We start from the raw sequence: 12,913 nt of genomic DNA on the forward strand, positions 1-12,913 counted from the left end.
TAAGAGCTTCACATGGTTAAGTCCTATAACCCTTGTAAGAACCCAAGAGGTAGGCTACTCTTATTATCCCCAGTTTACAGAAGAGAAAGCTGAGACACAAAGAGATCAAAGAGCAGGTCCTTTCTGCCGGCTTTACCATTTTCAGAGAGTTTTAGCCAACGTCAACAAAAGCCCCCTCAGCCTGCTGCTTCTCCCTCAGCTAGAACCCAGAAAAGAGATGGAGGGGAGGGGGCTGTTATCTTTAGTGCCTAAGGGAACGCAGGCCTTTCTGGGCCCAATAATTCCTCTTTCTCTGCCTGCAGAATGTGGCTGGCTGCGACCTTTGGGGAAACAGCCAGACCAAGGCTGTCAGAGTCCCAGGGAATGGTTCTGATTGGCTCAACCCTGGTCAGGTGATCACACCTGGGCCAATCAGCTGAGGCCAGGAAGTAGGTCTTACTGGGCAAATATGGCCGCTTCCACAGGATGAGTTTCTACTACAACACAGCAACAGGTGGGCTCCTTGCTCAGCGGGGAGCCTGCTTCTCCCACACCCTCTGCCCCTCCTCCTGTGCTCTCTCTTTCTCACTCACTCTCTCAAATAAATAAATAAAATATTTTTAAAAATTTAAACTATATAAAGTTACATACATGTAAGTAAATTAGACCACATGTTAAACATTAAAAACAAAGGTTAAAAACACTCAAAACTCATCACTTCCTAATGGTTTTATTACCTTTCGTCATTATCTGTGGTAAATCTATCCATCTCGAGGTTGTTTACGTACCTATATGGTGAAAATACTGTCTAACACTGCCCACCTCTTCCCAACTCTGCATTCACTGCCTCCACATCAGTAGTTTGAAATTGGCCACCAGGAAAATCCACAAACACTGCACATCACGTCTTCCTCCACCCCCTCATCTCTCTGGGTCTCAGTATTCTCACCTGTGCAGTAGGCTCGATGATAAAAATAGACTGGCATATAGTAAGTGTTAGCTAGGAAGCTGGTGATCAGACAAGAGGCATTCCCAGCGGGGCTCTGAATCTGGTTCATATTAGCTCACAAGTGCCTATCTGGGACATCTCTTCTCCACCCCATGTTCAGGGACATGGTGGTAGCTTGAAATTGGCCATAGTGGGAGTATTTACGTCACAGTAACTGGCAGTCTATAAACCAGCCACCCTCCTCCCCCACCCCCTAACACACACTGGAGAGCTTAAACGGCTACCAGTATACCACTGGGTATATAACTGTCCCAGGCACATCATAGGTGTTCAGCAACAAGGCAGCTCACAGTGGCTAAAATGTCCGGAAAACGCGGGGCTGGGGGGGATATAGATCCAAGACAGATATGTCCCAAGGACAGAAACCATCCTGGTACTAAGAAAGTGGTACTTGTGTGATTCTTACCAGCTCTCTGTGGCAGTAATGTGCACCTTGCCAAAGTACTCGATCCTCTTTCTTATAGAGCCTGCCAAACAGCATCAATAAGGCCGGACAGTATCTTGCCGCCCACTACAAGAACCTGCAGGGATCATATTCTGTGGCCATTGCTGGCTACGCCCTAGCCCAGCTGGACAAGCTGGAGGGAGACCTCCTCAGAAAATTTCTGAGCACAGCCAAAGGTGAGGGGCAGCCTGGCGAGGTAAAAGAGGAATGCATGACTGGGGTTTGGGGGCGGTCATCTTGAGCTGGCATGCATGGCTCTAAGCTGCGCTGGGAGGGGCAGCTTCAAGTCGAGCTGGAGTGGATGGTGCTAAGCCATGCTGGGTGAATAGCTCTGAGGTGTGAGAAGTCCTCATCGTAAGCTACACAAGAAGGTCCACTGCATCCTTCATGCAACAAGTGCGTGTTGAGCGCTGCTATGACCCAGGAGCAAGGACGTGGGCTCTGACGTCAGACAGACCCGAATTCAAATCCCACTCTGCCATGTTCTCGCTGTGTGACTTTGTACAAGTCACTGAACCTCTCTGGACCTCATCTTAAGATGCTACTTACATCATAGGGTGGTTGTGAAGATTGAACAAGTAATGCAGGGTAGAAGGTCTGGCACCTAGTAAGAGCTCTATCACTGCTGTTGTCCTAAGATTGTCGTTATCTCAAGGGTCATTAGGATTAGACAAGATAATGCCATAGGCAGTTTAGCACATCCCTAGCACCTAGTGGGCACTTAATCATTGGTTCCAGCGATGATCTATACCCGGTTTGCACCGACTGATGGAACATATGTCAAGAAACATGATGTACCATACACTGAGTGGTTTATCAAAATAGAATTTTGTTGTTCATGGACGGATCTCCTCTATACACTGGTGCCGGATCCCAGCCTCTATCTTTTCATGGCTCTGCCACTCCAGGTCCTTGGAATCGACTCCATCCAAGCAGAAGGGGAAAGAGTCAGGAGGACTGTGCAAGGGAGGTAGACCAGGAGTGGAAGGGGCCCCTATCATTGCTAGTGCCCATTCCATTGTCCAGAGCTCCGTCACGTGGCCATCCTTGCCTGCAAAGATATGTGGGAGATGTAGTCCAACTGTGTGCCCAGGAAGAGGAGGGGATGGTTCTTAATGACAATCTCTGCCATAAGTACTTTCTTAGGCGCTTGGGAATCATAGCGAATACAGCATAGCCCCTGCCATCATGGCCTCACGCTCCAGTTGAGGAAAGAAACGAGTTAGTAGATTGCTATAGGACATCATAATGCTGGGGCAGGAGAGCACGGGATGTTTTGAGAGACAGAAAGAAGGGCAGGGGTCTGTCACCCAGTCTTGGGGTGCCATGGAAGCCAGATTGTGCAGGATGGGATTAACAGCAGTAAGTGGAGAAAAGGTGCTCCAAGTAGAGGGAACGGAATATCAAAAGACTCGGGAGTAAGAATGAGCGTGGGAAGTTTAGGGACTCTCCCGGAGATCAGTGGGGCTGCTGTGGAGAAGTTAAGTGGAAGAGTGAAGGTTAATGAGGGAAGAGAGTGAGGCAGGAGCCAGCAGATTGAGGGCCTTGGATGCCAGCCAGGATACTTGAACCCCAAGAACTCTAGGGGGAGTCTTCTTCTGAGCTTTCTCTGAGCCATCTCCAGGCCGGACAGAGCAGTGAGCATGGGGGGCGGGATGGGGGTTCTCTCCGCAGACAGGGAGCGCTGGGAGGAGCCTGGCCAGAAGCTCTACAGTGTGGAGGCCACATCCTATGCACTCCTGGCCCTGCTGCTGCTCAAAGACTTCGACTCTGCACCTCCGGTCGTGCGCTGGCTCAATGAGCAAAGATACTACGGAGGTGGCTATGGCTCGACCCAGGCAAGTGACCCCATGTCCCCCAGGCACCTGCATGCCTACCTCCTCTGGCCTCCCACTGGCCTGACCAAGACGGGCAGTCCTTCTGCCCCACAAGCCAGAATGGCTGGAGTGGGTTTGAGAGATCACACTTTTTCAGTTGCGAACCCACCTGTGGGTTCTAGACTACATTTTCAATGTCCCAAGCTGTGTTCTGAGCCTCCTGTTATGTAGACCCCATTCTCAGCTCCACCAGGCTCCATGTTAGCTTGTCTTCCCGTGGGTTCTAGACCAGGTTCTCAGCTCCACCAGGCTCCGTGTTAGCTTGTCTTTCTGTGGGTTCTAGACCAGGTTCTTAGCTCCACCAGACTCCCAGCATTTCTCTCCCTGGTGGGTTCTAGGCCATGGTTTCAATAACCTCAGATTCCAGTTTGATCCCCTTTCTTCCTAGCGAGCTGTCAGTCATATTTTCAGTATCCTTTTTGGATTCTAGATCATATGTTCAGTGACCCCAGGCTCCAACTTCATTCTTTTTTCACGAGTGGGTTCTAAACACATCCTCAGTGACTCCAAACTCTTGTCTTAGACTCTCCTCTGGATCAGACTGGGCCACATTCTCAGTGTTACTACAGCCTCAGTCTCATGCCTGCAATTTCTGGTGGATTCTAGACATGTTCTCAGTGTCTCCAGGCTCTGGTCTAAGCCTCTGTCCCTTGGAGAATCTAGAGCATATCCTCGGTGTCTAACAACCCCCAGTCTCATCCTTACCCTCTCTGGGGGGGAGGGGTCCTAGGCTACAGTCTCAGTGCCCCCTCCCTCTGATCTGAGTCTCTTCCTCTCTCATGGGTTCTAGGCCACCTTCATGGTATTCCAAGCCTTGGCCCAATACCAGAAGGATGTCCCTCACCACAAGGACCTGAACCTGGAGGTGTCCATCAAACTGCCCAGCCGAAACTCTGTCATCAAGCACGTCATCCTCTGGGAATCTGCTAGCCTCCTGCGGTCAGAAGAGGTAGAGCTGCCTAGCCAAACCCTCCTTGCTGTCACCCTCCACACCAGCCAGGGTTTGCCCGAGGCAGGAGGGAGAGCAGATGATTGTTGCAGCCAGGGGAAGGCTTGGTTCTCAACATCCTCTCTTCTCTCTCCCTGCTCCCTGCAGACCAAGAGAAATGAGAATTTCGAAGTAACAGCTCGAGGAAAAGGAGAAGGTACCTTGTCGGTAAGGAGCAGGAGCGCACACCTGCTGGGCCACCACTTTCTCTCGACCCCTCTGCCCCAGACGGACCCTCTCCTTCTCAACTCAAGTGCGCTGACGCTTCATCGCCCCCACTATCTCACCAGGTGGTGACAATGTACTACGCCAAGCTCAAAAACCAAGCGTCCTGCAAGAAATTTGACCTCAGGGTTGACATACAACGAGCCCTTGAAGATGGTAAAGGGAGTGAAGACCCTACCTGTTACCCTTCCCCCAGCCCCATTCTATTGCCTGCCCCCCTCCTGAGTTGGGACCCAGGGACCCCCCTCCCATTCCTCTGTCTTCTGTGTTTCTAGTCAAGAGGCCTCAGGATGCCAAGAGCACCATGATTCTTAACATCTGTACCAGGTAAGGGATGATGGCTCACCGGGGGTCACCTTGGCCATTCCTCTGTCTATCACAAGACTTCTCACAAATAATATCTGTGGTACCAACCCCTTCCAGGATGGCACTGTGCATCTGGCATTGTCTTAAGTCTCCCCTGGAGCTGGATGCCGCAGGCACAGTCCTCACTGTGCATGGCAGTCTGAGACTAGCAGTGGCCACGTAGGCTGAGACTGTGCGAACAATCTCAACGATCAGTGGCGGAAGTTACAATTGGTCCATGGCCTTTCAAGTAATTTATCGCAACATCAAAAACTCTCATACTGCCAATTGTAAAAGTATAAAGAAATGAAAATGACAGTAAGACGAGTATTCGTTTAGTATGCTGTAAATGAAAACATTAGAACGTTGAGATGCAAGTGATTTTTTTTTTTCTCCTTTGTAAAACACGTGTCAAAAGTACTGTGGTTCCAAAGCACCTCCTTCCTCCTCTTTGTATAACTTAGGGTATGGATAAAGCAGGCATCCTTCCTATGACATAGTGAATTGTCACGTTCCCTTCTGAGGTAGGTCAGCTTCCAACACTTAATCCTTCGAGTGGCCAGTGTCACAAGATACCCAAGAGTTATGGCCGGCGTCTCTGCTGGTGTCACTTCCTCTGGGAGAGCAGCATCCTTTGGTCACAGCCATTCTTCTCGTTTATGTTGATGGGCTCGCCTTCCCCAGGTGCCTCCCGCTGCATAGCCGGCCTCCCTGATGGCAGCAGGGGCGACGTTCCCACAGCCCGCTCTTTCTTCTCTAACTCCATTTATGTGCTATTCAAGTATTACTTCCAGTGTTACCAGTCTTCATTTCTCTGCCATGCTTTCATCTTTGTTGGTTAGTTCCCTCTTTCAGTGACTCATTTTTGCAAAACGTCAGGTGGGTTGATCGCTGGCAGATAAAGAATTAACACGACCACACACCTTGCTATCAGTGCATGAACTGAATAATGGCTGCTCAGTGACCCAGCACCGACAGACTTTGAAAGAAGTGACGTGATTGGTCATTGACTGTGATGTGCATCTGTTACTTGCACAGTGATTGGTGGACTGAAGGGCTAGAAACAAGATTTGTACTTTGTGCAATTGTGATTACTGTACCCTGGTGTTATTGAGCTAGACCATGGTAACATTTTCTTGTCTTTATTTTCTAGAAGACCTGAGGCATGTAGAGGCAAGTGACTCATCAAATGTCATGTAGAGCTGGGATTTGAACCCATGCAATTGGGCTCTAGAGCCTGAGCTATTAGTCTCCTTGACCATTACACTGCCTTTCCATTATTCCCTTTGGGAATGTTTCCTAAAATCTGATATCCCTCTATGCTGCTCTGTGGGAACCAGGAACCTCAGTCTCTGATCAGACACCCCTTGTCCAGGAAATGACCCTCAGGGCTGACTCCACCCTGGGACCCAATTGTCCTCTCTCTGCCCCCATTCAGGTACCTGGGAGACCAGGATGCTACCATGTCGATCCTGGATGTATCCATGATGACTGGCTTTTCTCCTGACCTTGCTGACCTCGACGGGGTATGAAGGGCTTGTGGGTTTGGGGGCCAGGATCAGTGGAAAGAACCCTGGGGTCTAGAAGAAGACTAAGGAGGATTTTCACAAGTCCTGTCCTTCCGCAGTTGAGCATCGGTGTTGAGAAATACATCTCTAAGTATGAGCTGAATAAGGCCTTCTCCAGTAAGAACACCCTCATCATCTACCTGGAGAAGGTAAGGAAGGCTTCGACGGGGACCTGACTTCTACCTGGCTGGCCTTCTTCTGGGTCAGGCCAGGCCCAGGCTAGGGGAAATGCGGTACCTGCTGTTGGGTGGTGGAGGAAGGGGTACGTGGAATGAGGTGGTCCCCCCAGGTCATCCCTACCTTCCGACCACTCATGTTCCAACCTCAGTTTATGCTTGCTTCCTCCAACTTCTTCCCATCAGAGTCTTCAACAACCACTGGAAAGAGCCACTTTGGCTTAAAAAACCAAGAGCTCGGTGATGAACAAGAATTTCCCTCGCTCCCCATCCCCTGTCATTTCTCTCTCTTCTTCTTAGCTCTCCATCTGACCTCTCACTCTCTTCATCTCCAACAGGACTTGAGCTTCCTCCTCTGCCCTCCTTAGGCCTTCCCGCTTTGCTATCTTCATATTCTCCCTGCTAAGTCCCAATGCCCCTCACCCCATATCAGTCAGCATCAGCAACACTAGCTACTATAATAAAAAACTCCCAAGAATATGGGGATCCCAACACAGGAGACTTGTGTTTCTCACTCAGGCCAAGTCCAGTTGGGGTAGGAGGTTAAGGAAAGGTCCTTCTGCTCCACACAGTCACTCAGGGATCCATGTGCCTTCCCTCTTGGGGCTCCAATCCCTAGACCCTTAGAGTCATCTGCTGGACCCGTTCTTTCTAGAAGAAAAGAGGATTGTGCATGAGACGGGCATTGACGTTTTCTTGTATTTTAATTTTTGTACATTTAAATTTTTATATAATTCCAACCTTACAGGGAAATTGCAGAGCAATAGAACACAGTTCCGCAGTTCTACGCGAATTCACTGTTAGCCTTTTCCTCCAAATACACCTGTCACATACACATACATATGTGTATCTATTTCTTTTTCTCTCTCTCTCTCTTTCTTTATTTTTTCAGCTTTAACAAGATGTGACTAACATATAACATAGTGTAAGTGTGAGGTGTATAACATAATGATTCGATGTATGCGTATATTGGGAAATGATCACCACAATGAAGTTACATAACACATCCATTACCTCACAGATGTTTTTTTTTTAAGATTTTATTTATGTATTTGAGAGAGAGACAGAGACAGAGATAGCAAGAAAGAGCACAAGTGGGAAGGAGAGGGAGAAGCAGGCTTCCCGCTGAGCAAGGAGCCCAATACGGGGCTCGATCTCAGGACCCTGAGATCATGACCCGAGCAGAAGGCAGACGCTTAACCAGCTGAGCCACCCGGGCATCCGAGCAACTTTCAAATATACCACTCAGTATCGTTAACGGTGGAATGTCTTTACGGACCTAGATAGCAGTCCGTTGGCCGGAGCTCAGTCACGTGGCCATACTTGTGAGGAAGGAAGCTGACAAGCACAATCCCGCTCCGAGCCCTGGAGAAACAGAACAGGGATTGGTTGAAGTGCTCATAAATCTTTCGGCGAGCCTCCTCTTCCTCCTTCCACCCACCCCACCCCTATCCCACCTTGATCCTTCATTGTCTCCAAACCCCGGTACCCATGCTGGGCTCCCTCCGTGTCGTCCCGCTGACTGGCCTCCTCCTTCCCCGCAGATCTCCCACACGCACGAGGACTGCATATCCTTCAAAGTGCACCAGTACTTCAACGTGGGGCTGGTCCAGCCTGGATCGGTCAGGGTGTACTCCTATTACAACCTGGGTGAGCGGCCGACCTAGGACCTGGGGTTTGAGGGTCCCAGGGATCTGAAAGTTGGGGGTTTGAGGGTCCTGGGGATCTGAAAGGTGGGAGTCGCGGTGTTGGGGACCCGCCACCTCCAGATCTGAGGGACTGGAATTGGGAATCGGAGCCCCCAGCTCTCTGGGCCGGAGGCCCTAGCCCTCTGACCCCTCCGCACCACTCTGCCCGCAGATGAGAATTGCGTCCGGTTCTACCACCCAGAGAAAGAAGATGGGCTGCTGAGCAAGCTCTGCCACCAGGACATGTGCCGCTGTGCTGAGGGTGGGCGCGAAGGGGCCGGGAAGGGTGGCCACACCCACCGGGTCCCCCACCTGAGCGCGGGAGACCGCACCCAGAGGGACGGGCCCAGGAGGAGACGTGGGCTGTAACCGTGCCCCCCACTCCTCCGCCCCGCAGAGAACTGCTTCATGCACCAGGTGGACAAGGTCACCCCAGAGTACCGGCTGGACAAGGCCTGTGAGCCGGGCGTAGACTATGGTGAGCGGGTGCACGCACGTGGGAGCGGGTGCGAACAACAGTGTGTGTGGCTGTGGTTGTGCATGTGAGCCTGTTCATGGCCGTGGTTGCGTGTGAGACTGGCTGTCCTCCAGGCCGCTGGTGCGGGCAACGTGTGTGTGTGTGTGTGTAAATGTGTGTGAGGGGCCGTGATTGCATGGGAGCCACGGTTATGAGCGGGCTGGCTGTGTGCCCGAGTGGGTGAGGTCGCATGCTGGGAGCCATGTGTGACTGCGGGGTTGTAGCTGTGCCAAGCCGCGGCGATCTGAGACCCCGGGTGCAGGAGGCAGTGGGCAGGAGTAGGCGTGGTCGTGCCTAGCGCTGTGCTCGTGCGTGGCTGTGTGTGGGATCGCGTGTGGCGGGTAGGTTCCCGGGGGGCAGGGACTGTCGCGGGACTGGCCGTGATCCTGCACGTATCTGCTTGGGCGGGGGGCCCGTGCCCAGGTGCGCTTGCGGGGCAGGGTGACCCCTGCGGCCCTCCTCCCCTCCCCCTGCAGTGTACAAGACCCGGCTCCTCAGGAAGGAGCCCTCGGACGACTTTGACGACTACATCATGGTCATCGAGCAGATCATCAAATCAGGTGAGCCCTGCGCTCTGTCCTCCGCCCTTGCACCCCCGCCTGCCCGTTCCCTGCGGCCCGCTCAGCCCCCTGGCCTCCCCTCCAGGCTCGGACGAGGTTCGGGTCGCCCAGGAACGCAGGTTCATCAGCCACATTAAGTGCAGGGAAGCGCTGAAGCTGCAGGAGGGGAAACACTACCTCATGTGGGGCGTGTCCTCCGACCTGTGGGGAGAGAAACCCAAGTGAGTGCCAGCCCGCTGCCTGCCCAGGGTCGCCCCTGCCCACCCTGCCCACCCTGCCCGCGGCCCCGCCCCTGACCCGTCCTGCCTCCCCCCACCCCCAGCATCAGCTACATCATCGGGAAGGACACGTGGGTGGAGCTGTGGCCCGAGGCCGAGGAATGCCAGGACGAGGAGAATGAGAAACAGTGCCGCGACTTAGCCAGCTTCACGGAGGACATGATTGTCTTTGGCTGTCCCAACTGAGCCCCCCCCACGGTCCCCACAATAAAGCCGCAGTTGTGTGCCATGTGTCCCCCCACGTGCGAAGGTCTTTGAGAGGGAAAGAGGCAGCTGGGAGTCCCCATCCTGAAGCCGCACCTGGTTCCCTCCTGCCGTCACCTGCAGGGTGTCCTTCTCCCCCCCCCCCGGGGGCATGCACCCCCCTCATCCGCTCCTGCATCTCCCCAGCTCCTCCGCCCCAGCCCTGCGTGGGCTCTCACCAGCAGCTCGCTGCCCCTTCCCCTGAGGGCACACCTGCTTGCTTACCTGCCCCCTGCCGGAACCTCACCTGCGTCCTTACCAGTATTGTCATCTGAATCTTCACCTGTGGCCACCCACGCCCTGGGTGGTATGCCCCTGCATTTTTGGCATTGTCACCTGGCCCACGCCTACACCTCCGACTGCAGGCTTGCCTGTATCTTTACCAGCTCTCTTACCCATACGCTCCCCTAGCTTTCTTTCCACCTGCCTCCCCACCTGCGTCCTCACCTGTTCTCACCTTCCTCCCTTTTGCCCCTCACCTGCAGCTCGCGCGCAGCTCCGTTTGCTCCCCGCCTGCGTTCCGCTTGGGGCTGCGGTGTCCAGGAGGGGGCGGTAGGGGGCAGGCCCGGCCACGTGTCCGCTGGAGCTCCGCGTGAGTGAGCAAGCGAGCGAGCGAAAGGGAAGGTCTGAGTCAGCGATCAAGAGGGGGAGTGCGGGGGCATTGTGGTCACAGCATCCCCAGAGCTGCGGAGGGCAGCAGCCACAGGCGAAGGGCCTCACTGGCCGCCGGGGGGAGCTGGGGTCCTAGATGCCTCTTTGGATTAGTTCGCCGCTAGCGTTCTGGAGGGCGGGGTCCATTCCCTGGCTCTAGATGTGATCACCGGGAAAGCCCTGAGCTTCGCTGTCGCCCCCTTCTCAGCCCCTTTCCCTTAAGATTCGCAGGTCCTGTAAACCCCACCTCCTGATTTCAGGAATACGGGGTAACTGGGGGAAATAGTCTCACGGCCACCACACCACACACACACCCGCCCTGATAGGCAGGGACCTCCACCGAAGGGGCCCTCAAAAGTCCTCATCACTCACTAGGTGCGCCAGCCGACCTGCCCACCCACCTTGATGTCTTTCTTCTCATTTCTTTTCTTGCTTATTTCCCCTTTCTTCTGCCCTGGGATTCCTTTTCTCCCTTTCCTTAGCCCATGGGGTGTTGTTTTATTGGAGCGCAGACAGGGTCTTTGAAACTGACATTCTAAGGACAGCAGACAGTGAGGATGTCCAGAGAGGAAAGCATAACAGGGCAATATGAGAGTACTCGCCTACCGTGGGGCCCCCAGTATAGTCATGAGATCCAATAATAGCCATTTTCTGGGTCAACCTAGCTAGGCCATGGTTTAGTGTAAATGTTGCCAGGTAGGTATTTTTTAGATGTGATTCACACCTAAAGTCAATTGACTTGCAGGCTACACTTGATAATGTGGGTGGGCCTCGTCCAATCAGTTGAAGGGCAGAAGGAAAAAGAAGTTTCCTGAGGAGGAAGGAATTCAAGATAGCAGCATAGAAGTTCTGCCTGAGTTTCTAGCCCTTAGACTCAAGACTGTAGCATCAACTCTTAACTGAATCTTCAGCCTACTGGCTTGTCCTGTGGGTTTTGGACTTGCTAAACCCTACAGTCACATGAGTCAATTCCTAGGGTTCCTGGCTGGCTCAGTCAGTAGAGCATGCGACTGTTGATCTCAGGGTCACGAGTTCAAGCCCCACGTTGGGTGTGGAGCCTGCTTAAAAACAAAACAAAACAAAACAAAAAAAACAAACAAGCTAATTCCTTAAATTGTGTGTGTGTAGATAGATAGATGGTGATAGATCGATAGATGATAGATAGATAGATAGATGATAGAATAGATAGACAGGGGTGCCTGGGTGGCTCAGTTGGTTAAGCATCCGACTCTTGATTTCAGCTCAGGTCACGATGTCAGGGTCGTGAGATCGAGCCCCACGTTGGGGTCCGTGCTCAGCGCAGAGTCTGCTTGGGATTCTCTCCATGGCGGCACAGGCCATGGAAGGTGATGCGATGTTGGCTGTGGGTCAGGGAGGTGGACACTGGGAGCAAAGTGGGGAGCAAGCAGAGGAAGACACCCCCGGTGGGCATCTGCAGCTCGCTGAAGTGCTTTCTCCTGAGAGCTGCTCCTGTGCAGACGAGGGGCTGGCTGGATTTGGCCCACAGGGCGTAATTGGTTAACCCCCTGGGCGCTCAGTGGGAAGCCACCGCAAGATTTTAAGCAGGGGAGAGATGAAGGCTGGTCTATGTGTTTAAAAAGCCGATGGCAGCAGCTCCAATCCTAGCTATGTACCCAAAGACTTGGAACTGGTACCCAGACAGACACGCCCGCACGCATGCTCATAGCCGCACTTTGCGCGGTAGCCAAAGGGTGGAAACGACTGAAACATCCCTCAGTGTGAACTTCGGGCAAAGCGAAATGTGATGCGTCCGTACACTGGAACATTCCTCAGCCCTAAAACGGAAGGGAGCGCTGGCACACACTATGACGTGGACGAAACTTGAAAACATGACAGTGAAAGAAGGCAGACACGGAAGACCACATATTGCATGTTTCCACGTCTATGAAATATCTGGAATGTCCCGAACAGGTGACTCCACAGAGCAGGAAAGCTGACTAGTGGTTGCCAGGGGGCGGGAGGCCTGGGGGGTGGGGAGTGGCTGCCTCATGGAAGGGGCTTATCTTTCGAGGCACTGAGACACGTCTGCGGACTGGATGGAGTTGCCCCACGTTGGAAATGTCCTAAGTCCGCTCACTTTAAAATGGTTAGTTTTATGTGATGTGAATATTGCCTCCATGAAAAAATAAAATAAAATAAATAAAATAAAATAAAATAAAATAAAATAAAATAAAATAGCAACCTCACAGTAGGAAGAGGGCAGAAAATGAATTATGAGGTGGCAAGAGGAAAAGAGAGAGTGGAGCTGGAAACCGCAATGAGAATGAGCCAGAATGGCGGGTCAGCCGCTGTAACAAGACGCCCTTACACTGGGGCGGGGGGGGGGGGGGGGGGGGGGGGGGG

General features: G+C 52.7%; 1 protein-coding gene across 1 annotated transcript in view; it reads left to right on the top strand.

Moving 5' to 3' along the window:
* C3 (complement C3) overlaps positions 1-9,882 on the top strand; it is a 36,286-nt gene extending 26,404 nt beyond the window's left edge. The window contains exons 28-41 of the mRNA XM_040629474.1: positions 1,453-1,609; positions 3,108-3,271; positions 4,101-4,259; positions 4,407-4,466; positions 4,589-4,679; positions 4,799-4,850; positions 6,307-6,394; positions 6,496-6,585; positions 8,157-8,262; positions 8,473-8,562; positions 8,698-8,778; positions 9,294-9,377; positions 9,463-9,598; positions 9,700-9,882. Coding sequence (XP_040485408.1) covers positions 1,453-1,609; positions 3,108-3,271; positions 4,101-4,259; positions 4,407-4,466; positions 4,589-4,679; positions 4,799-4,850; positions 6,307-6,394; positions 6,496-6,585; positions 8,157-8,262; positions 8,473-8,562; positions 8,698-8,778; positions 9,294-9,377; positions 9,463-9,598; positions 9,700-9,841 — 1,500 coding nt within the window. The 3' untranslated portion in view covers positions 9,842-9,882. The remainder of the gene's footprint in view (positions 1-1,452; positions 1,610-3,107; positions 3,272-4,100; positions 4,260-4,406; positions 4,467-4,588; positions 4,680-4,798; positions 4,851-6,306; positions 6,395-6,495; positions 6,586-8,156; positions 8,263-8,472; positions 8,563-8,697; positions 8,779-9,293; positions 9,378-9,462; positions 9,599-9,699) is intronic.
* Positions 9,883-12,913: the final 3,031 nt, after the last annotated feature.

This window comes from Ursus maritimus, unplaced genomic scaffold (assembly GCF_017311325.1).
Source record: "Ursus maritimus isolate PB19 unplaced genomic scaffold, ASM1731132v1 scaffold_14, whole genome shotgun sequence".
In the NCBI taxonomy this organism is placed as follows: domain Eukaryota; kingdom Metazoa; phylum Chordata; class Mammalia; order Carnivora; family Ursidae; genus Ursus; species Ursus maritimus.